The sequence below is a fragment of the Talpa occidentalis genome, unplaced genomic scaffold (genome assembly GCF_014898055.3).
Source record: "Talpa occidentalis isolate TD23 unplaced genomic scaffold, MPIMG_talOcc4v2.1 talOcc4.15, whole genome shotgun sequence".
Taxonomy (NCBI): Eukaryota; Metazoa; Chordata; class Mammalia; order Eulipotyphla; family Talpidae; genus Talpa; species Talpa occidentalis.
In genome coordinates, this window is record NW_023601543.1 from 25,494,797 (window position 1) to 25,520,785 (window position 25,989).

At 39.0% G+C, this 25,989-nt stretch overlaps 2 protein-coding genes across 3 annotated transcripts in view; one reads left to right on the plus strand and one right to left on the minus strand.

The window, feature by feature from the left end:
* Positions 1 to 25,989, plus strand: part of TRPC5 (transient receptor potential cation channel subfamily C member 5) — a 237,405-nt gene that overhangs the window by 149,603 nt on the left and 61,813 nt on the right. The gene's annotated exons all lie outside the window — the stretch shown is intronic.
* TRPC5OS (TRPC5 opposite strand) lies at positions 239 to 19,753 on the minus strand. 2 transcript variants are annotated; one of them, XM_037512059.2, is made up of 5 exons: positions 19,728 to 19,753; positions 10,386 to 10,516; positions 9,793 to 9,910; positions 7,751 to 7,875; positions 239 to 4,779 (listed from the first exon to the last, which is right to left on the minus strand). In XM_037512059.2, the coding sequence occupies exon 5, from the start codon at positions 4,479 to 4,481 to the stop codon at positions 4,158 to 4,160; it is 324 nt and encodes a 107-aa protein (XP_037367956.1). In that variant the 5' UTR covers positions 4,482 to 4,779; positions 7,751 to 7,875; positions 9,793 to 9,910; positions 10,386 to 10,516; positions 19,728 to 19,753; the 3' UTR covers positions 239 to 4,157. The 2 variants fall into 2 exon arrangements, with proteins under 2 accessions (XP_037367956.1, XP_037367957.1); XM_037512060.2 differs by lacking the exon at positions 7,751 to 7,875.

A 25,989-nucleotide genomic window follows, 5' to 3' on the forward strand; every position in this document is an offset into this window, starting at 1 on the left:
TGTGGGTTAGCTCCCTGCCAGGGATCAAACTCGTGCTGCAGTGGCTGCGGATAGCTTCATAGGTTGCGTCTTAACCCTTTGCACCACCAGGGAGGCCCCTGTAGACTGGGCTTCTTTCATGTTGGTGTAGTAGCCTCCAAATTCACCACCACATAATTTAAAAACCACAAGTTTGGATTTGGAAATAAAAGTTTATTAGTTATAAACTGTTAAAACATATAACAATAAAATGGTGTGGATCAATAGCTAATAAAGGTTCTAGTCAATGAATAACTGGCAGAAATCATCATATATAAGGATATAACTATATGGTCACAACTTCCCACACACTTTACCAAATCATACAGGGATACAAACTTGTGCTTCCTGATTCAGTGCCACCTCCTAGACCATCTACCTTTGTTTTCAACATTTAAGTCTGACTCAAAATGATGAGCCTGTCTCCTTCTCTATCATACCATGTCATACAAGATTCACTTTGGTGTTGGTCTCAAGAAGATCCACAAAAAGACTAGTTTGGATAAAGAACTAGCCACTCTCTCCTCTCTCCTGGAAGAGGGATGCAGAACTCTAATCAAAGTATCCAATCAGTAGACTGCCAAGTTAATTGCTATATCTGTCTAATTAGGTATTTAAGTACATGACTTGTATCAATTCCACCCAGTTATTTCTACATTATCAACAAAATCTCAACAATTTTTATGACATCTCTAAAATCAACAACTTAGGGCTGGCTAATTTACAAACGAGAAAAAGTGACTTGGTTCATAAACCTCCTTAGGAACTAACTATACTATATTGTAATAAAGGAACTAACTCTTTACTATAAACAGCTATAGTACTCTCGACAACTAATTATTTTTCTGCTCTCTCCTGAAAATACCCTCCCTACTAGTTTATGCTCCTATATATTTTCTTACTTCCTACACTTATTTCTTATCGCTACTTATTTTACCTCTAATTATTTCTTAGAGTATATATACTTAATAAAACCCCAATCCATTACTTGCAGCAGGGTTACATCTTAACAATTCTTAAACACATATGATTATACAATCAAAGCAAACATTGCAATATTTTTTATCTAATCTTGAGGTGCCATTATGGAACAATCTTTCCAGGTGACCTATGAGGTCACCTAAGGGCTATGATAACCATTAGTCATTCTATAGGCTGGTTTGAGTCTTAACTTGTTTCATGGTCTGTCTGGAGTAATCACAGATTTTACTTGCTGCATTTTGATGACCTGCTTGAATTAGAATGGTTGCTTGTGTTCTCTCATTAGTGCTAAGTTTTAACAAGCTCACACTTATCTATTGTGAAATTGTTATAAAGTTTACATTCCAGAATTCCACTTAGAGGAATAGCTACCATTCAGTATCTATTGCATCCAAGGAACTCCAGATCTGCTTATTTACATCTAAATTACTCACCAAGTAGAATCTGTGGTGGAATCATGGCCTCTCATTTCCTCATCATGTTTAAGCACTGTGGAACTTTCTCATACTAGTATGTTTGAGTAACTCCCTAAGTTCCAATTTTCAAAAGGGTCAACAATAGTTTTTCTTCATCCAGCAGTCTCTCAAAGTTATGCTAAACAAACTTATCCCGAAAGTCAGTGGCAAAACTGACTCCTGATACTACTTATCCAAATAAGACCTAGTTATATAGTCCATTATTTCCCCCCTTTACCTTTAAATGAGGGCATGTAGCCCTCATTTAGTATTACATGCAGCATCTGTCACATTGGTTAGCTCAGAGGTCAACTTTATTAAATGCCTTTTTAATTCCTTTGACTAAAACATGCTTTAGGACTCTATAGTTGTCCCCCCTTATCCATGGAGAATACATTCCAAGGCCCTCAGTGGATGCCTGAAACCACAGACAATCCTGAACCCTATATACTGTATTTTTCCTACACATACATAGCTATGATAAAATCTGATTTATAAATTAGGCACATTAATAACAATAAAATGGAATGACTATAACTATCTTATAATAAAAACTATGTGAATGTGCACTCATGTGCACTCTCTTTTTCTCTGTCAATGTACGTTTGGGCACAGCTGACCACAGGTTGGCGGGGGTGGGGGGGGTTGTTGTATATGAATCAGTGGAGTTTGGTTTCTACCAGTGTAGATTGACTTCTGCATGTCATTTCTTCACAATTAGCATATATGACTTTATCCAATGGTACACTTTTAGGTCTTTGCCTAGTTGCTATTCATGTCATAAGATGCAAAAGCCATTTTCTAGGAAGACTATAGTTTCCATGGGCTTGACTGAAGGATAGCTATTTTTCCAAATGGAAACGATGGTACTATATGACACAGAATTAGTATGATCAGTGAATTTTTGACCCATTTCCTTGGTCCCTGTCTATTTGAGTGTGGGATTCCCCCAACTATTGCATTTTCCCCTTCTCGTATCTGTAGACTTGTTAGTGTTAAAGACCAGCCCACATTTTAAGTTCACTATTTTCCCCTTATCTCTATAGTTAAGATTTCTATCAAGGTTACAACAGGTTCATTATAATAAGCCTATCAATTATTCTCTATAACTTAGCTAAAACCAAGAAAAAATACCTTATGAACTACTTGTGGACAATCATCTCTAAGCCTATGCCTTAAGTGTTTAACTTTCCATTGGTGACTAGTCCTAGTCAGGCTTTGTCCAGCCTTTCCGATACTAGTACTTTTCTCTTGTTGTTATTTAGTATAATTTATCATTTCCACTTAGGGAACAATATTATAGAGTAGCTGCACTGTAGGTAAGCATGTGGGTGAACAGCCCTGCATTGAAACCGCTTGACCTCAGCTTTTTCAAAGGTTTTCTCTGGCAAAAGTTATCTGAAAACCTGTTTGCAGTTTTCTTATCTAGTAGATGTTGCCTTTTCAGAAGTATTTCCCCTATTCAGCTGTAACAGCGTGTGGTTGACACAGTCTCTCATAAAGTCATTAAATCTCTCATAAGGCATTACATCTTCTCCAATAAAAGTGCCTCAATATTGTTCTGTTAATGTGAACATATTCACTATACAGATTTCCCACATTATCTGAAAGTAGACTTTTCCTATAAAATTTTTCATAAATCAAAATGGCATAAAGCAAAGCAGCAATTACAATTTATATAGAAAAAAGTTTGAGTGTTCCCAGACCCCAAAAAATAACCTACCAAATACCACACACTACCTACAATAACAGAAACATTAGTAAAAGCAAGAATGATACAAATATACAGCCTGTATGTTGTTTCAAATGGCAAGATTCATCTCTCTTTATGACTGGGTAATGATTACCAAAGAGAAAGGTTGGGGGAATGGGGCAGAAGGAGTCAACTGGTTTTTGGTGGATGGTGACTAGACATCTGGTGTTGAGCATGGTATTGCTGTGGTAAGAACTGTACACTTAAAACTTATACTGTGTGGCAAATTAATATTACCTCGGATTTTTTAAAAAGAAATATAAAAAAGAAATATATAAATAAAAGAAATATAAGATTTTTTAAAAAAGAAATATATACAGCCTATATAAAATAGTTCCCAGGGAAGAAGTTTGGTGCCCCCACCCTTGCTGCTAGGGTATGCATTGCTTTTAGAACAGCTGCTGCAAAACCAATACTAAATGCTACTTTTGCTTTTTGCCTTTTATCATAAAAGCAAAAATATATTTCAGATTTCTTTTGGCTAGCAAAAACAGTTACTAATGTAAGTCTTTTTTGAAAAAGAAGTGGGATAACATGAATCTATGAAAATGGGGGAAATACCTAAAATACATCTTGGAGAATACTCCCCTTTTAGTTTCTACTCATTGTAAAACAGTGAAATTGGGTCCCAAGATATCATAGAGTTCAACAGGTCTTTATTCCTCAGTTAGGTGTAGAATTTTTCTTTGTAATTGTTTGCACAGGAATCATAGCAGGAAAAGTATAGGCAAAGGAAGAACCACGTGACTAAGTCAGAGCTTTTAAATGAAATCAAAAGAAGAGAATAAGCTCTACTGGAAGTATAGCAAATACTACTACTTCTATGTGGTGTTAGTAATGAAAATGGGCAGAACTAGGAGAAAACTCATGTCTAATATGCAGAAAAATCAGAATATGTGTAAAACAGAGAACTGATCAATTCTCACATGCTGGTGAGGGCAAACTAGGTCTTATCCACTTCTTAACTCATTGTTCATACCAGAGAGTACATCTTCATATAATTCTTCTATGTCTAACATGGCTTCATCTATATCAAAGATTAGATCTTCATCTGCTCTTGGTGTAAGTATTGATTCTAAGTCTAAGAAATCAGCAAGATCTGGTAATGCTTCCTCGGGAGGACTTGCTTCTATCTGTTCTGCTCTATCATTCTGCTCTACATAAGAAACTCGTTCTTGCGAAATCAATGGTAAAAGCTCTTCAGCTATTCTTATTAACTGAGATATACAATCAACAAGTCCACCAACTATTACAGGGATTGACACAGACTCCATCCCTCGTTGCTCTTCTCAGTAGATAAAATATTTCTAAAAGTTGCCGCAAATGGGTTCTTGATGACAACGGAGCTTGTGAAGTTGGTAATAGTTCTGTGGTTGGCTTGGTCGAGAAATTGGGCTATTGATATGCTTATGATGGTGGTCAAGCACAGAGTGATACCAATGATCCAACAACACTTTTTGATATTGCTGAACCTCCCACAACGTTTATATATGAAAATCTTGTTTGTACTTGTAGTGAACTGTTATAATGACCATCAGATTGTCACAGCCAAGAGAAAACAGCAAAGCAGATCTAATAATAGAAAAGAGAAATATAAAGATTAGTATCCTTCAGTCTTTATCCATCCTACCGGTTGAAAGGATAGCCCCAGCTACCATTCTTCTTTTTTGATGATCTTATGAGGATATTTTACTCATACTCATTTTCCTTTACAATTCTCATGGTCTTTCTTCTTAGACATTTTAAGAACATAGGAAATTTAAGAACATTTAAGACAATTTAAGAACACAGTGAGCATAGGTAGTTTGTCCATCTTTCTTGAACATGTCTACTGAAGATTCATTCACTCAGTCTCTTTCAATTATCTTTCTTAGCTTTCTGCCTTGGCACCATTTATATTTGATGTTTCAAAATTATTTCTGTGTTCTTAATAATCCATTCATTCACGTTTTCAATTGTGCCTGCATCCTGGGGAATTTAGGGTAAATGAAAGACCCACATCTTCTTTTTTCAAATGTTGAACAACTTCTGTGATAAAATTGGTTTCATGATCATTTCCTATGACTCCCAATATTCCATATTTGGAATCCAGTTCCTCCAACTTTATCTAAAGCAAGGGTCATAATTACGCTCACCTGCATGTCTGATATACTCTGCAAACCCTCTTACTGAGTAAACTTATACTTCCATAAGGCAATATTCTTATTAAAAAAAATCTAGGTATTCGCCAATGTAATCTGTCATATTTGTCTGCTTTACCACCCACCACCCCCTTAAAAATGAGTTTACTGAGGTTGCAAGTTTTTAGTAATTTGATATATCTCATATTGGTTATTCATTTGTTTTATAGTTTTATTTTTCAGCCTTTCTCCTCTGTTCACCTAGGACATTCATAGTCATATATGCCTCAAGGTTTCACATGGCAATTCTACAACCTTAAACTGAACTAACAAGGGAGATGAGTTGGGAATTGGAGTCCCCAAAAGTGCAGAGTCTATATTAGTTTTGGGGGTCAGACTGTCTTCTCTTTTATTCTACATAGATTATTCTTTCTGTCCTGGTGAGCTAGTACATGTCTTATATGAATTGCTAAATTCCTTTCATTGATTTCTTTTTTTAAAATTTTCTCATAATTTATATTTTTTATTTATATCTTTTACATCATTGTGTATTACCTGTAAAATTCCTACCACCAGTTCACCTGTGAACTTTCACCATAGTCCCTTGTGCTCTTCTCTCCCCTGATTTCTTTTATCTCATTTCCCCACATTGATTTGCCTGCAATAGTCTAGTCAGTAATTTTCCATCTATTAAAGTATGTATCTCTACTACATGACTGATAAATATAGATAGATAGATAGACAGACAGACAGACAGATAGATAGATACATTTGGCTACCAGTCCTGCAAATCTGACTGATTTCCTCTCTCCAGCCTCAGTCAAGCTTTTCTTAGCAGGAAGTATTAGGAATCAGCCATCCATCTCACTCCTTTAGGATGCTGCCAAATTGATTATTGCCCTGTTCCCAGCAGTTCTGACCACAGTGGAGCCCAGCAAGCCATAGCTAATCGTACTCCTTAGGCCTTTATTGGAGTACAGAAAAAATCATTAGCCAAATGGTCTGTGATTTCACATGGAGCTTGCTGGTCTCCACAGGGCCTGGGTTGACCCACTCAGTTATATACCATCTCTGCTTAGCATAAGTCTTGTCAGACCACACATTTTTGGCATCCAAAATCCTGACAATAGACATGGAGTTTGCCCTGATAAGTCACAATCATGATGACCCGAAGGCAAGATTTTGGTTGAAGGCAATGGTCCAGCTGAAATAAGGGAAAATAGGTACTAGAGGCATAATACTTTATTAACTCAAAGGAGAACTGCTTTTTGATTAGAGAAAAAACAGTCTGGTGGAAGGAAATAAAGAAAATAAATCATGACAGGAATTTGGCATTAATGTAGAGCATAAATCATCTCATCACAGTGGAAAGAGAGAAGAAAGGTTGTGTGTTGCATATTACTAGAGAGCACCATCACATTTTTCAAAGAAAGCAATAACCTACTGTGATGGCCACAATCCAAAGGCACACAAATGTTGACAGGAGCACACTCACAAAAAAAAAAAACCTATTTAACGCTGGCTTCCCTTTCACCTATTTTCCCCCTCAGCTTCTCTGTCTCCCTCTAGGATACTTTTACTCCTCCTCTTGGTTGATATGAATTTCATTCTGTTTTTTTTCTATATGTCTCCATTCCTGATATCTTTTTTACCATCTCTCTCTAAATCTAAAAATTTAGAAATGAACAATACATGTTTACCAAACTAATAGTATATTCATAGTTTTATATTATACAATCTGAACATAAAAAGCAGAGAGGAAGAGCATTTCATATTTTGCTCTTATAAAGACAAGTTAATACTTATGCAACCCTTGATTTCTTTTTTTGATCACTTGGTCACCTATGAGGAGAAAAATTGCTGACCTAGCCTTAACCCTTTTGACCACTGTGTCAGCGAATCTACAAATCATCTTGGAACCTAGGAGCTGGGAAGTGCAGGGAGGGCAGAAAGGTTATTAAGAAACTGCTAAGTACTGTAGAAAGAGTAATAAGAAAGAGTAAGGATCTAGCACTAGCTTATTCCAGTTATGGTCATTTCCAAAGCACCCAACCCCTAACACCTTAGTTTGCTTAAAGGAGTATTTTATATCATTTATACCTAACCCCAAATCAATTTAAGGGCCTTATTATTAGCTAATCCATTTGCCTGCATTCCTTTTCCCCCAGAACAAAAAATGGCTTCTTATCATTCTGGTCTCAGATTAAATATCATCTCCTCAGATTTCTGATCCTCCAACCTGAAAAAGTCCTGTAAGCATTCCTTTCTCATTATGTATACAGTGCATTTTTGCATTATGGTATACCTATAATTACCTCATTATTTTCTTATTTGTTTTCTGTCTCCCACCTTACCCCCACATACATAATATAGACTAAAATGATTCATATTTCACTATCTTATAAAGACAAGTTATTACTTACGTGATCCTTGATTTCTTTTTTCGATCACTTGGTCACAGGTTAGGAAACCTGTCTATGTTGTTTTCTGATGTATGCCCAAGTCACAAAAGAGAGGGTGCCACACGATAGGTAATCAGTTAGTGTGACTGAATAAAGAAAGGAGGGAAGGAGGAAGGAAGGAGCAACTTTTAACTTTTTCCTTCAGTAAATATTATCAATTTTCAATCATGCATGAGATCACAGGGGTATAGAAAGGTAAACCAACTCATCAAAACACACAGTTAATAAAATAAACAAGCAAGCCAGACTTGAAAAAATATTCACAAATACATATTTGACAAAGAACTTGTAACCAGAATATGTAAGTTCAGTCATCAATAATAAAAAGATGGGGCCTCCCTGGTGGCACAAAGGGTTAAGCACTACACTGTGAAGCAAACCACTGCTTCTGCAGCACGAGTTCGACACCTGGCTGGCCAGGGAGAAACCCACATGGCAAGGCAGACCTCTCCTGTCTCGCTTGCTGCTCCCCTCAGCAGTGTATTTCAGTCAATCAGCCTGTTCTGTTCTCCACTCTGTCTCTGGTGAATTCTCTCACCCCCCACTTCTCTGGCCTGTACCCCAGCTCTTGTATGCAAAAATAAATAAATCTTTTTTAAAAATAATAAAAAGACAACCCAATGTAAAAATGGATAAAAGTATTCAACATTTTACCAATGAAGAAAAATGAATAGCTAATAAGAATATTCAATTTGAAAGTCTCATTGAATATGAAAATATATTCAACATCAGTATTCATCACAGAAAGCAAATTAACATTACAACATACTCACTAAACTAGCTAAAAGTTAGACTGACAACACCAAATGTTGACAAATATGTAGAGCAATCAGAATTCTCACCTATTGCTGGAGGGAATGTAAAATGGTATGCTTTCTTTGAAAATGTTTGGCAAGCTCTCATAAAACTAAGCATAACTAAGTATACACCTATGTATGTCTCAGCAATTCCACTCTAAAATATTTTATCCAAGAGAAATGAAAGTTAACAAAAATAATTTACAATGGCTATTAAAAAAAGATTATGTAACTGACACACTTTGGAAATAGAAGTATCGAAAACGAGAATGATTATAAGCAGATTTATGCACAATAGCCACAGAAAGTGGGAAAAGTACAGGTGTCAATCAAAAAATAGATAAACTGGTGTAGTCATACAGTGTGATATTAAATAGCAATAAAAGGAAAGCCACTTCTTATAAGGTCAGCATGGGTAGATATAAAAAGCATTACAATTAGTGAAAGAAGTCAAATCCAAAAGAATATATACTATATAACTCCATTCATAAGCAATTCTAGAAAATGCAAAATAATCTATAGTGGAAAAAATTTAAATAACAATTGCATCTAGAGGAGTGGGAACTGATTGGGAAAAGGGATATGAGAACTTTCTAGGGTCATGGTAATGATCATATTTCAGACAGAGTTTGGCACTGCAAAGGAGTATGCATTTGTGAAAAGTCATTAAATGACACCAGAGATTTGTATACTTTGCTATACATAAATTTTACTCCCCCCAATGTAACCAAACTTAATCTCTAGTGTCAAGAAATATATATAAGATGAGATGAGATGTCCATAAACAAGTTTTCTCATCAATGTTCACATTTGTGGAAGACCTACTATGAGTCAAGCACTATGAAACGCACTTTTCTTATATTAGTATATTTGATCCTCACAATAACCCTGTAAGGCTCAGAGAAATTAAGTAGCTTGTGCATGGTTATATGGTAAGTAGAGGTGTACAACCAGCTCCAACTCCTAAACTATTATGCCAGAGAGCACAAATTCAGATGTGTACACGAGAAAAACTTACCTTACTTGGGCCAGAGCTGACATCTCATTCTAAGGAGGAATAGAACTGAAACTGATAATCTCATTAGCTGAAATTCCAAGTTGATTGTGACCTCTATGGCAGACAGATCCCTATTGTTGGCTGTGCGAGTTGTGTTCATTTTATCTCCCCTTCAACCTAACTGGCCCTAAGACTCATGAACTACTCACCTGTGATAGAGTCGAGGATGAGTCAAGATTTTGCCTCCTAAACCTTTTCCAGACTTATGCTTTCAAATTGGAAGTAAATGCCCCGGTCGCAAGAGATAGGTTGAAATATATCCGTGAGCTGTGGAAACAAGGACAAGACGAATTAAAATTTCTGAGAACAAAGGGCCCTTTCCTAAGTGAGGTGGCTCTTTTCTTCACTGGACATTCACTAACTCTGAAGTCACCCAAATGGAAGCCAGGGTTCGGCCCCAGGGCGGAGCGGGGGGACTTTACTAAGGAAAAGTAGACATCCGCTTCCCTTTTTTATTTTTTAAAAGTTTTATCGAAGTAACCTTTGTTTAACGCACTGTACATGATTTAGGGAACTACAGGTACACACGTCCTGAGGTGCAGAGCACCACACTGCCCCAACACCAAAGCACCCCATAAGCGTCCTTTGTTCTCATCCCATCCCCACCCCCTCTAAGTGTGTTGATTTGCCTTCAGATTTCTAGGATTTGTTCTGGTTTCATCCTGTTTCCTTATCTTCTACTGAGAGCAGAATGGAGTGCAAATCTGAAGCCCAGCCCAAAGGGCTAGGCTAGTTCTCTCACCTGCAGTTGGCCGAGTTCTAGGCTGGCGCCACACAAAGGGCTTTAGTCACAGTCTCGCGGTACTTCGGAGAGCCACTCGCCAGAGGGAGGGGCTGCCAGGCGCGCTACCGGGTTCTTCCTCCAATAGCCACCTAGGTTTTGAAGTTGGAAGAGGTGGGGAGGCTGATGAGTTAGGAAATCCAAAACCATCCTCAAAGGGCGCTTAAGACAAAGAGGTTTTACAGGGTGGGAAGAGCACGAGGGACCACAGTGATCGTTCACGGGTGAATGGGTGGTGGGACTTTCACGGGGACTATAACCGAGAAGAAAATGCATACTTTGTACAAAAATTAAAAATTATATTAAAAATCTATAAAATTTAAAAAACAAAGTGGTGGACCTCCCTGGTGGCGCAGCGGGTTGAGCGCAGCGCTGTGAAGCTGTCCGCAGCCTCTGCGGAGCTGGTTCATTCCCCGCCAGCCAAGGAGATTCCCACATGGCACAGCAGACCTCTCCTGCCTTGCTCGCTGCTCCCCTCAGCAGTGTCTTCGGTGCGTCTGCCGGTTCTGTTCCCCGCTCTGGCTCTGGTGAATCCTTTCACCCTCTCGCGCATCTGGCCTGTACCCCAGTTCTTGTATAAATAAATAAATAAATAAATAAAAATAAATCTTAAAAAAAATTTAGAACTTCCATATATCAGAGGTTATTTTAAGAGGGTGAAAAGATCAACCACTGACTGGGAGAAAATATTCATAATACATGTATATATATATATAAAGTATTTGTATTCCAGCACATACATATTTTTTTAAGATTATTTATACAAGAGCTGGGGTACAAGCCAGAGGTGTGGGGGGTGAGAGGATTCACCAGAGCCAGAGCGGGGAGCAGAACAGGCAGACTGACTGAAATACACTGCTGAGGGGAGCATAGGCAAGAGAGGAGAGGTCTGCCACGCCATGTGCGTTGCTCCTAGGCCCGCCGGGATCCAACCAGCGTCACAGAGGCTGCGGGCAGCTTCACAGCGCTGCGCTCAACCGCCTGCGCCACCAGGGGAAGCCCTATATACATATATTTTTAAACTGTTTCAAATTGATAAGAAAAAAACAAACAACCCAATTTTTAAAAACAGAAAAAAAAAATTGAAGGGCATTTCTCAGAAAAGAAAACCAAATGGCCTACAAGCATATAAACAGGTGCTCACCACTGTCACTCTTCAGGACAACGCAAATTAAAACTACAATGAGAGGGCCTCCCCGGTGGCACAGCGGTTGAGCGCTGGGCTGCAAAGCTACCCGTAAGCCTCTGCAACGCCGGTTCGATCCCCGCTGGCGAGGGTCCCACATGGCGTGCAGACCACAAACCTCTCCTTCCACGCCCGCTGCTCCCCTCAGCAGTGTACTTCGGTCCTTCTGCCTGCTCTGCTCCCCGCTCTGGCTCTGGTGAATTCTCCCGCCCTCCCGCGCTTCTGACTGTACCCAGTGCATGTATAAATAAATAATTAAATAAATCTTTAAAAAAACTACAATGAGATACACAAAACTCCACCAAAATAGCTAAAATAGGAAAAACGGACACTATCAAGCATTAAGAAGGACACGGAACCACTGAAACTTACTAGTAGTAAAAGTGTTAACTAGTAAAACTATCTTGGAAAACTATTTGACAATATCCTCTAAAACAAAACGTACGACAATCGCACGACCCTGCAATTCTACTCCTAATTATATAACCAAAATAAAAGAGTACGAATCTCCACAAAAAATTCATTAGCAAGAATGTTGAAAGAAATGAGATACATAAAAGTACATATCCCTTTATAGGAAATTTAAGAACAGGCAAACAAATCCGTTAGATCAGAAGTGAACACACTGATTATCCTCTAGGTGGCGCTTATGACTGGGAAGGGATATGAGGAAGCCTTCTTGGGTATCAGAAATGAATTTCCTGTGTCTTAATGTCGTGTTCTAAAAAATCATTCATCTGTATCTTTAAAAATTGTGCGCTTCACCATATGTACGCTCTCTCTCAAAAAAAATGGTTTTATTTTTATTTGGGGGTCTTCTTCCTATAAAACCAGTAAGGATAGCAAATGAGTGATGAGAGTCTTGCCGGGGCTCAGAAAGCAGCCAGTCATCACAGCCAGTGAAAATGGAATGAATGCTGAAGAGTCAGACAGGGGTCCCTATGGCGCTTCATGGAAATGCTAAGTAAAGCACGATTCTCATAGCTGGCTGGAGTTGTAAATTGAGGTCAGATGAGATAACCCACATCTTACAAGTAGCTCAGAAAGATAGCTAGGGCAGAAACCATGCTAGCCATCTGACAACTAGAATCTGTAACCCCGTAAGTTTGTATTAATCTCACTCTTACGACATTTTTGTCCTCACAACTGATCAAAACCACCACTTTCCTTGCAGCTAATAGTCCTACGCTGCTCCTTTGTGATGTTCATAACTGACCAACTAGCAATCAGTTACTAACAGTGGGATGGAAAAGGAGCAAATCCTCTGGGTCTGTTTAGTCAATAAATGTCTCTGTTTCAGGCAAGGTAAAGTAGTTCACAGCCAACGGGAACTGAGGCTGTTACATGGGATGGATTAAAATTGTGCCTTTGGAGAGTACAGAGGCCAATTTCTTATTTACAAACTAATTTTTAGTGCTCCCTTCTCCAGTGCAACAGTACCATTCGGATACATGCATTCAATGAAGATTCCTTAAAAAAAAAAAAAAAAAAAAAAACCCAGTTATTACTTCTCATTGCCATCCCCACACCTAAGAAAAACACCAAGATGTCCTTGTCCCCAAAGGGAAAATTTTATCATTTTAACATAGGAGCTGCCTGGGTGGCTAAAATGGATAAAACAACTTGATTTACTCTTTAAACCATTTTTTTTTTTATTTTAAAAGCTACAACCTTTGCCTTAAAAAGAAAAGTCTGTGCACTAAGGCATTCTGTGCACTAAGGCATTTCCCTGTTATAGGGTCTGACATTTAAAATTCCCATGAACCATCTTTAATTTATCAAGAAAGAAGGAAAAGACTTGTGCAGCTGTGGAGCTAAACATGGCTCTTTCTTGAAAATACATGAAATATTCAATACATAAAGTGGAATAAGGGGGGTATGGTCAATTTTAACCGAATTTTAGGGCCTCCCCGGTGGCGCAGCAGGTTGAGTGCAGCGCTGTGAAGCTGTCCGCAGCCTCCGCGGCGCCGGTTCAATTCCAGGCCGGCCAGGGAGATGTCCGCACGGCACAGCAGACCTCTCCTGTCTTGCCCGCTGCTCCCCTCAGCAGTGTATTTCAGTCCCTCTGCCTGTTCTGCTCCCTGCTCTGTCTCTGGTGGATTCTCTACCCCCTCCCGTGCCTCTAGCCTGTACCCCAGTGCTTGAATAAATAAATAAATCTTAAAAAATAAATAAATAAACCGAATTTTACTGATTTCCTTTCCTCTTCCTCCAAATTTGTTCACTGCTACAGAGAAAATCACAGATTCTTGCTTCCTGTCAGGAAACAAAAAATTTAGTCATGGGAGAAAAACAACCATGTTTGAAGCTATATCTCTTGGTTATTTTCTTAGACAGACAAATCATTTCCTCAAAACAGTATTCAAACATGAGGAAAGACAGCATCTTGGTTGTTGTGAGACGCCCACAGGCCCTCGGAAAGCCTGGAAATAACTATAATAATTCTAGAAATACTCTTGATTTTAAATGTTGCCAGTGCTGAGGACAGGTTCAAAAATATAGGAAATAAAAATAACTTGGAGGTAACATGAGAAAGCACTCTATTCCCAAGTCTTCCCTCATATGTCTGAAGTGGAAAAAAATTGTTTTTGTTTGTATATTTTCTTTGGAAGAGTCATTAAAAAGATGATGGTGGTTGTAAGGGCAGGATCTTGTGTCAAACAGACATGTATTTAAATTCAACTTTCCCACTTAACTGGAAAGTTGCTAACTACTTTTTGTCTCTGTTTCCTGAGCTGTAAAATATATAGATAATCACAGTTGTGAGAATTTCATGAGTTAATATATGCAGCAAGTCTAGAATGGTGCCTGGTATATAGTAAGGGCTTAATAAATACTAGCTAATATAATTGTTGTGGAGAAATTCTGGGCCCTAAAAAACAGTATGTGATACATCTTAAGAACTGACTAGAGACCCCTGGAAGGTAGGAGGGGAGACAACTACAGGCATAACAGAAACTAGAAGTACCAGAGATACAATTCATTTCATAGTTGGAAATGTGGTTTTCAACTTGAATAGATGTGAGGGAGCACTACTGTCTTGTGGCTCTAGTTCATGCATAATCCTTTCAGGAGACCTAAGGCCAATCTGGTAGAGAATGCTTGGGGACTGGTGGATCGTCCTAGCTTAACTCCTCACATCTGAAGCATTTGCTCACTCTGCATCTGAGTTCTGGCAGACTTCTCTGTACTTCAGGCTGCTCATTGCCTTTTTCTGAAATACTCTGCCAGTTGTGTGGAGCAGGCCCTCTACTTGGGAATATGGCGATGAACGTTTCACAGCTTTAACTAGTTATTCCTAAGAAACATTTACTTGGAAAGTAATTGGCAAGGCCACTGAGACAAGATAATAAAAGTGATAATAAAAGTGTGTCTAGCATGCCTTCACCTGAACCAGCCCAGATGTTTAGACATTCCTATGTGAATCATTTGGGAGCGTGATACAAATATCTTTGCATACCTTTTATCCTTTCTGATCCTTACCTGTATTCAGTACTGAGTTTCAAGAATACCCCTCTGAAATTTCACAAGAGCAAGACTAACCGCCAGTTGTGGCCTCCTCTGTTTCTGTGATAAATGCCAGCTTGCCAAGAGAGAATGGATTCTTTTTTACCATCTGGAAAGATCAGAGGTCATATACAGTTCTTACCTTCATCAGGAATGTGCTTACTGCCTATCCAGCAATGGAAGAATCTTTCTGTTTTAGTGATCTCAAAATAAGATTCTATAATCTCCTGTGGTAACTCATTCCTGCGTTTGATAATTTCCTCCTTCTGCTAATTACATCCTCAAGTAGCTTCACATACATAAACGTATCTAGTCATTACAACAATCCCAGGCAGCAAAGTTTACTCCTGTTATACAACTGAGGCAGTGAAGACCCATAGGGGATAAATGACTTGCTGAGATTACACAGCTGTTTAGTTACAAAAACGAGTAAAACAAGAGTAAGGAACTAACTCTTCTCTCTTGGCCCTCTATGTAGGCTCCTACACTGGGGTCTGCCTACTGATGCTTTGGGAACCACCAAATGTCCACAGAGTAAAAAGCTGTATAGAGAATCCAGCAAGAACACAATACAGCCATGCTGGGTGGCTTGCCAAGTGGATTGCAGGGCACCGGTCCCCTTAAGGACAGACGTTTCTTTGTCCTCATCCTTACACACTATTGTTCACAGAGTACAACTATAGTTAGAATGCTTTAATAAAAAGAAATGATACAAAAAAACCCTAAATGAACATTAAAATCACCTTAAGACCATATACTGATGCATGAAAATAAAAAGTAAGAATACTTGGCCCCTTTTTCTAACATCTCCACTTTTTTTTTTGTTTTGTTTTTAAATATCTTTTTTTTTAAGATTTATTTATTTGTTTATACAAGCACTGGGTACAGTCAGAAGTGCAGGAGGGTGAGAGAATTCACCAGAGCCAGAGTGGGGAGCAGAGCAGGCAGAAGGACCGAGGTACACTGCTGAGGGGAGCAGCAGGCGGCAGGAGAGGTCTGCACGCCATGTGGGACCCTCCTCCGGTGGCCGGGGAGCAGCCGGGGATCGAACCGGCGCCGCAGAGGCCGCAGGCAGCTTCGCAACCCAGCGCTCAACCGCTGCACCACCGGGAAGGCCCCTGTTTTTTGTTGTTTTTTTTTTTTTTTTTGCCAGAGACGAATGACTTTATTATTCATGGCAAAACAGTAGCAAGTGTATCATCATAGGCATATTGGTTTCCCAACTCCCAAAACTGCATGACATGGGAACCTGGTGGAATAGACATGCACATACAATGGGATCTTTTCTAGAAGAAAAAATTCCTGAGTTTAGGTAACACACCACTTTTTTTTTTCACACTAGCAATCAGCAATTTTTTACCAAGATATTTCTTAGTTTTATTATTTTTCATTTTTTAATTAATATTTTCTCTTATATAATTCTTACATCACATCTCCATTTTTGACCTCTGAAATAGATACAATAAATTGGAGGAAATGAGGCAGGAAAAACTTTCCTAAGATCCTACAAAGAAAACTGGTTTTCTCTAGGGCATGAATTTATTGTTTTCTTCTGAAAATTTCATAACTCTCTTTCTCAAGGTACCTAAAGAGGCCAAAGGTTAGCATTTAAACACGGGTAAAGAGCGAATCCCATTGCCTACAACCGTGGCGTTCAGATAAGCACACCAGGGTCGCAGCTTGGTCCTCTGGCAAGAAACCTCCCGACACCAGCGCCGCATGCTGCTCAAGTGAAAGTCTGGACAGGCTTGCCCTTATAGAATTCCTTACAGGGTTTTCTTTTTAATATTTGCTACAAGCTTAGAAACCTCAAGGAATGTGTGCTTCACTAGAACAAAATCTTTCTCATTTCTTGTGTCTGATATCATCAGGTTAAATATTTATGTTTTTAAATGCACTTTGAATTAAATATAATGACTACACCACCCCTCTTGCCCCCTTGTAAAAGTCACTAGTAACAGCGACACTACCAAATCCCATGGTCAAGTCCCAGTCCTCACCTTACTTGTTTCATAATCAGCATTCGAAATGGTTGATCATTCCCCAAATCAACTTTTTCGTCTATAGTCACTTCCTTGGTGATCTCATACAGGCTGCAAATAACACCTATAGGAGATGACTCCCAAATTTATTTAGCTGGCTCAGGCCTTTGTCCAAAATCTCATACTTGTATGTCTCATTACCTTCTCATTGATTTCTGATTTCTAAAACCCAACATATCCAAAGCTGGATCCTTGGTCTTCCTGTCAAAACCTACTACCCCTATACCTTTCCCCAGCTCAGTAGATGGCAACTTTAGCTTTCTAACTACTCACACTAAATACATCTCAAGTTTATCTTTGACCCTTTTCTTTTTCCATAAACCACAACCAATATATATCCTGTTAGCTTTGCCTTCAAGAAATATCCAAAATCAAATAACTTGTCATTGTGCGTCACTATCATTCACCTCTCAACTTGATTATTTCAAGGCTTCCTAATAGGATTCCCTTTGCCTCACTCCAGTCTCTTCTCAAACAAAAGCTCAGTGATTCCCTTTACAATGCAAGTCAGGTCGTGTCACACCTCCTTTAGGTTCTGCATTTCTTTCAGTGTAAAACCCAGATCCTTATAATGGCTGATGTGGTCCTTCATGATATAATCTGTAACTTCGTCTTCTACTTCTCTTCCCCTCATTCTGTACCAGCCTCCCAAACTTGCCAGGCACATTTTCTCTCTAAGAGCTTTGCAGTGGCTGTTTCTTCTGCCTGGAATGTTTTTTATTTTGATTCTGAATGGCTAAGTTCCTCATCCCTTTTGCTTACATCTCACCTTCTCACTGAAAGCTGTGCTTATGATCCACTTCCTCCCAACCTTACACTCCTGAGTCTTCCTTATTCTGCTCTACTTTTTTTTTGTTTTTTCTTTTTTAGTACTTACTGCTTTTTATATATATTATATAGTTAACTTATTTATTATTTTTTTGATGGCTCCCTTCTCTAAAGTAAGCTCTGTAAAGGCAGTGATCTCTATTTTGTTCAAGCATAGAACTGTGTCTAGCACATGGTGGGTACTCAATAAGTATTTCTTGAATGAATAATAGGTCCAGTAATTCCTTACATTTTAAAAGCACTTTATAATTTTTCTACTTTTCTACTTTTTCTCATGGTTTCACATCGTATCCCACTGTATTATAATCATAATTAGCATATAATATGGGTCAGACAATATAGAGTCATTTAGAGAGAATAAGTCATTCAAAGAAGCAAAATAATCTACCGAAAGTCACACGGTTGGAATGTGGATGAACCAGGAATCTAGTTATGTACTCTCTTCTCCTGCCTTCTAACATTATTCTGCAAAGCCCCCATGCCCTCAAGGGAAGAAAGACCTCCCAAATTCTCTATTAGTACAGAGACATGCCCTGCTTCTGCCATTAGCCTAATGCCTCAAAGCCAGTGTCTCACCAGCTCATGGGAATACACACACATGAAGTCATCTGAAGACTGAATTTATATAGGGAATCGCCATGTGAATGTCAGAGAAAATGATGCCATTCCCAAATGGCACTCTCTCCAAGAAAGCAACATTTGAATACACCAGCTGCTCCATGGAATATATCATTTGTTTCTTCATAAGCAGCTCAGTCTTCCTCTTGCACTGCACATTAAACCAAACAGTTATGCAAAACAATTTAACAGTACAGAGGGGGAAATTATAGTCCAAGAAGACATCTGCTACTGAATGTGCATCCTAGTGGCCTCTTCCACCATGCCACCATTTAAGCCACTAGCTGCCAAGGTTAAAAGCTCACCCCCACTACCACTGCCACACAAGAAAAGTGGTGATTGTCCCTTTAAATCTACCACCATAGAAGAAGCTGGTGTTTACTTGGCAGGGGGAAGCAGAATACTTCATATTTGACATATTGTTCTCATTGGCATCCAATCCAGAAGCTGATATATTCTGTAAGGGTGGCAATTGTTTTGTCCTCAGGATAACATAGTGGAAGATACAACTATATTTACATACAGGCTTTTTAACAGAGATGCCTGTCACCCCTAGTAAGCTCACAGGAGGTGACAGAAATTGCATAGCTGGGAAAAGACCTGCCAAGTCTTCACTTCCTTCTGGCAGCTCAGTCAGTATCAGAGATGGAGGAGGTCTTGGTCACTTTTCTGGGTTTCCAAAATGTCCTTATCACAAGAATGTCCCTGGTAACACTCCCAAGAATTAACTAAATAGACCAGTTTGTCTTGAGTGTCCTTAGCCTTTAATCATAATAAATCAAGTGTCTGAGGTTTGACTCTACTACCAAGTCAGCTCTGCTGTCAGGCTCAACAAACATCCCCAAATGAAACAGCAAGCATCATTTCAATAAATGAACCTCAGGCTGAAAACAAAAGTGTCAACACAAGCACAATATACCAAATGCTTCATGGACTTCAGATAATAGATGCACACAAACATCACTGAGCGAGAAGACACATATAAGCTTATCCATGCAGGCATGTTCTGTAGTATTTGACACTGGGGAAGTAGGGAGGGTGGGAAAAGATATTTTTAGGGAGGGAAATAGTGGATTTGAAGCCAGAGAAAACCAGGTTCAAATCTAATACATGTTCTCTTACCTTGAGCAGATCACTTAAGCTCACTATGACTCGTTTTCCTGATCTGAAAATAGGATAATGATAATACTTTAAGCAAGCATTACTTTTGTGATGTAGACAAGTGTTAATTATGGGGGTTGAAAAATAAGAGTGTGACTTTTGAATTCAAACATACATTTAAATTCTACCTCTGACACTAACTGTATAGCATTGAGGAAAGCTCTTATTCTCTCTAAGGCTGAGTTTATTCACCTGTATACTGAGGATAATGATGACACCTACTCAAATGGATGCTATAATAATCAAATGAAATAATGTTCAAAATGTGTTTAAAGAAGGTGTAGTATATACACACAATGCAATACTACCCAGTTATAAAAAGAAATGAAATTTTGTCATTTGCCACAACATGGATGGAACTAGAGGGCTTACACTATGTCAAATAAGTCAGAAGGACTTTACAGGATCATTTTACCCATATATGGACTATAAAGAAACAAAATGAGGAACAAATCTAAACCAAAATTAAGTCTGGAAATATGACTGCATAATTGAAGGAGGGAAGGTGAAGTGGGGAAATAAATGGATGAGGGGACCCAATTGCCTGTGGTGGAGGATTGTGGGTGCTTTGGTTATTGGCATAATAGCTCTAAAGAGGTGTGCACCTAGTCCCCTAAATCATATAGTGCAATAAGCCAATGTTGCCCTAATAAAAATAAATGTTACTGAACAAAAAATAAATATGTTTTGTAAATCATAAACTGCAAGGTACAGAAAAGTTTTCTTTAAAAGGCCTTGACTGGAGTGACCAGAATCTGCTCTGTCAGGGACCAAAAGATTTTCTAGGACTTTCAGGACTCCATATAGAAAGTCTTTGGCAAATTGCTCTGAGTTGGTGACCGTGGTCTTGACTAGCCCTAAACAAAATCAAGGGCCTAAATAGGTCTTAGTTGGAATGACTAGGCCTTAACTAGACTTAGTCTCTGGCTTCACCTTCACTACACTTTGATGAAGCATTAACTAGATATGGGCACTGACTAAACCTTAACTACACTCTGACTAGGACATAACTAAGTTTAACCGCTTCTAAGCTTTAACTGGGCTAGATAGGCCTTAACTGGATCCTAAATAAGGTTACACCTTAAAAGAGACTCTGAGTATGCCTTCTCCAGACTTAGTCTTGGCTGGGCCTTAGTTATACTCTTACTAGATGTTAGCCAAGATCAGTCCCTGGCTAAGTTAAATGGGCTCTGACAAGGATTGAATTAGACTTAGACCTGGCTAAACAAGGATTATTAGGCCTTAGTCTTAGACCATGGCTAGGCCTTAACTAGAGTCTGACCAAGCTTTCACTAGATTAGGACCTGACTAGACCTTAACTAGGCCCAGGCCCAGGCCTTAACTGACTAAGTCTTCTCTAGACTTAGACCCCAGATAAGCCTTAGCTATGATTTGATTAGTTTTTAAACATACTTAGTTCATGGCTAAAACTTATCTGGGATCTAAATAGACCTTACGTAGAATTAGCCCCTGACGCTAGACCTTAACTGAACTAACCAGGCCTTACCTAGGCTTAGGGTCTTTCCAGCCTTTTACCAGACTCTGACTATGCCTTCTCTGGTTTTAGGGCACTGCTGGACCTAAACTAGACTCTGACAAGATCTTCACTAGTCTTTGGCACTGGTTAGGGCTTAACTGGGTTCCAGCTAGGTCTAAACTATTTTAGACTCTCACAAGGCCTTAACTGGGTAAGCATTGACTAAGCCCAAGCTAAATCTTAACTAAGCCTGACTAGGTCTTAACCAGCCTGATAAAACCTTAACTGGATTTTGGACATGAATAGGCCTTAAATAAGTTATCTAGGCCTTAATTGTCCTAACTGACCCTTAACTTGTCTCAGCTCTTTCTTATATTTTAACTAGACTCTTGGGTCCTGATTAGAACTTCACTAGGTGTAGCCCCTGACTAAGCCTTAACTGGATTCTGACTGTGCCTTAATTGGGAGATATGAAAATCTGTGACAGTCCTCCAAGAGTGTGGCATAAGCAGGGGGCTGAAAAGAAAGAAATAATAATAATTGTATAAAACCTCTGCACTATGACCATGTTCATGGGGAAAAATAAAAATGGACCCTTCATGGGGACTCTTTTGTAGTAAATAATTGAGAAGGGGTGAAAATAGCCAAATGTTCATGACTATCCAATGCAACAAAACTTCTGTGAGTATTTATTTATAGTAATCCCTGGGGGTAGTAGGAATGATAATGCTTAATAGTTCACCTTCTGGGAAAAAGAAAAATATCGGATGGTTTCACTCATAGGAGGAATGTAGGGGAACCAAATAATGGATCGGGGGGAAAAAATAGCAACAACAACAATAATAATAGTAATAAACAAAATTAGCAGGCAACCATAAATCAGAGACATTCTGCAAGGGAGGGATCAAAACAGGGGGAGAAGAGCACAAGGGACTATGGTGATGGTTCATAGGTGAACTGGTGGTGGGAGTTTTACGGGAACTACACAATGATGTAAAATATATAAATTAAAAAAAATAAATTTAAAAAGATAAATGAAAATAGTTCACCTTCTGGCAACAAAATAGCTAATTCTTTCATGTAAACGAGCTATCTGTAGCAAGCAAAAATAAAGTTTAGTCTCTTGGAAGCAAAACACTAGGCGGCTCCCTCTGATTTATTCTCCCTGATCCAATGGTAGGAGGGAGTTAACAAACAGGGACAGTCAGGGGAATTCCAGGTGAGAACAGGAAACAAACCTGCTTCAAGGCCAAGGAATTCCCAAGATTGTTCAGGGCTTCCAACCATCACTCAGTTAAATCTAGGAAGATGCCAATTGGTTTGCCTCCCTCCTTCTTATCCCCTCCTCAAGGTGATATAGAAGCAATTAATAATACCATAGGGAACGACTCTTCTGTGATACCTAGACTCTCTAGGTAGGTGTAGTATAATCTTTGGTGTCTTCTATCCTTCCGTAAGATCCTGCAGAGACGAATTATACCCTTCACTCAAAGCCTGCTGGCAAGCTAAGTATGGCTAATGACCTCCAATATCCACAGAGATGGAAAATGGCTTCATCGTTTGATTTGTCAATGCCACAGAATTCAGAAATTCAATTTCACACAATTAATGTCAGACTGTCTATTCTAATAGTTCTTTAATTATTTTCCAGAATGTTATTTACCTTCTGAACTAGAAAGAATATGGTAATTAAAAGAAATCTCACTGTATGAGGAAGAAAATAGGTTTTCTAGCTTCTCCCTTCTGCTCCTACCTCTACCATCACCACCAACACCACCTCATCATCCTGGAGAGGCACTAGACTAGATAATTAAATAGCATTAGCATAGTGAATAAAAGCATGGGCTTTGGAGTTGTACAGATTGAAGCTTGAATCACAGCTCTGTCACCTTTAGGCCCTTGGCATAAATGGCTTAACCTCACGTACGCTCATGTAAATGTGAGTTCCTGCAAAAATAGAGAATGGACACTAAACATACCTATTTCATGGGCTGTGGTGGGGCTGAAATCCAAGAATACATGGAAAATCCTTGGGTCAATACGTTAAAATGCTCCATTAAGAACCAAGAAGAGTGAGCTATGCTTTGAGCGACCTCACTTATTTTGTTCACATCACTTATTTTGTCTTAAGGGTCTTTATCAGGTACTCACTAAAATTGTACTGACTAGTTTGTTGGATTTTCCCATAGAGCAGTAGTAAGAGTCACAGGGCAATAGCAAAGAAACTTATAAGTCTGTAAAATGGTGAGAGAACAGAGAAAGATATCAGAGTTTTTCCTTATCTGTATCCTCAGTCCAGTGTAACATGCATCTATTCATGCCTTGTGGCCATAATAAAGGGATGTCTTCCTGAGACCACAGACCCCATTGTGATACATAAATGTGTCAGGGAGACACCTTAGGTTTAACATAATTAGAATGAGAGCCAATGACTTCTGGGTTCTCTGTTTGGCTTGGGCACCAAAGTCTTGTGTACCTTTATTTTTTACATTCCCTCTGTGATTTCGCCAACCTCTGGTCAATCTCTTAGGAGGCTACCAATATTGTAATATTTGAATGATACTTTGAAAATGATAAGTATTATTAACTACTAGCTGCACTTTGCAAACAAATTAATAGTATTTCCCTTACAGTTGTGGAAACATTGCCAACCACTGCTATAAGTAAGATCTCTGGCTTTTCTTTGATATTCAGGTTCATAAGGGAAACAATGACATCATTTCATTACTTCCCAAGTACTGAGTCATTTACTCACTCCAGGAAGAGATAGAAAAAGGAATGAGGTTAAGGGTCTCAGAACTGAAAGCAAGCAAGCAAGGAAGGCAGGTTCTACATCTCTTTATGGTGGCTGTGAATGGGACACAGATGCTTCTCAGTAGGGATACCTTTGAATTGCCCTGCTGAAGGAAGAAGGGAATAAACAAGCCAGACCAGACTCACCAAGAGCAGTGGGTTCCAAGTGAGTGGACCCCCCACCCCCAGGCTGAGGGGCATTTGACAATGTCTGCAAACACTTTTGATTGTGGCATCTGCTGGAACGGGGTAAGGAAGTGCTGCTGGCAATTGATAGATAGAGGCAAGGGATACCACAAGACATCTTACAAGGCACAGGATCTTCTCCCAGACCAAGACTTATCCAGCCCCAAATGGCAATAGTGTTGAGATTGAAAAAAATCTGACCAAGAGAATCTCTCCATCCTTCCCAGCCTAACAGCAATCAAATATTCTTGAAATATCTTTCTCTCCCATAAGGAAACTTAGAATCTAATAGAGAGACCAACCAGCACAGAAAATAAAGATGTATATCAGATTGTTATTTCCCCCAAAAAACAGTATATCACATACTTATCCCTCCCCATAATGGGATATAGCTGATGGGTGCTTTGGAAACTTTGAGGAGAACAGCAGGCATGGCAGTTGTTCAGGAAAACTTCAGAAGTGTTGGAATCTTCAGCTGGTACTGGAAGAAAAAAAAAAAAAAAACCTCTTTCCTGTTCCCTCAAAGTTGGAAGAAAGATGAATATATGCTCACTGCCCATACGTCCTTTCTTCCCGATCTGTGACCAGCATCTTGTATTCTGATTTCAGGGCTGCAGACTCTAGGATTCCACAAAAATGTTGTCTTGTAGATGACCAGTGACATAGTCATCACCAGTCAATCATCTGTACTCAAAATTAATCTTCCTCCACACACACCTTTTTGAAATTCTATTGCTCTTTAACTTTTATGACATCATCATCTGTTCTGATCCCCTTATGACATCATCATCTACTCTGATTACGTTTTGACTTCTTGTTGCAGAGTCTCAGGTTTCTTTCTACATCCAAGCTATCTACAGGTGGGTACAAACTCTATACTGCCTTTTTCAAACTCTGGGCTGCCTTTTTCTCACTCACCTTTTTTTCCTACTCTTTGTATTCATTTATTTATATACACAAGGACTTATAATTCCATAAGGGATCTGAGGTAGTTATAATCTCATGTTATGATGCTCCCTTAATTTTCAAACCCACTCCATGGTTTCAGTCATCCTTTCTCTATAGGCAACTCCCCAAATCATGCCTCTGATCCTGATATCCTTTCTGCACACTACTCCTACATCCTAACCACCTGATGGACACTGTCCATAAAGGCCTTAAATCCAACATATCCTAAACTTGAGGTAACCAACTCATCCTAAAATTCCCGGTTTTAGCTTTGAAAGATCGATATACTAAGAATTCCCTCAATAGCAGACAGAACAGGATAGTTAGTCACCAGACCTAAAATGAACACAAATGGAACCCCATTTGTGTTATTAAATAATTTAATAACAAATATCCTCAACTCTTCTTTACTTTCCACCCCTTCGTACAATTGATTACCAAATAATGTCAATTCTGTCTCCACAATATCCCTGGTTATCATCACCTCCTTTGAACTCGCACTTCTGTAATTCAGGTCTGTATCACTACTCACCTGGAAAGTGACACAGGCTCCTAATCAGTTCCCCTAACTCCACTTGTACCATCACCCCAATCCCTTACCCTTTGCCAATTCATCTTCCGTACAGTCAAGGCTGAATATCGCAAAGCATAAATATGATCATGCCTAGGTAGTCATCTCCTCAATATGGAAGTCTTGCAGACTGAACTTAAGAACAGTATTAAACCAAGTCTCCAGGGCATTCTACCATGATGACTACACAGTATGATGCCTAAGAAACATTGCAGTGACTGACTACAATGCACCAAGAAACAATATGA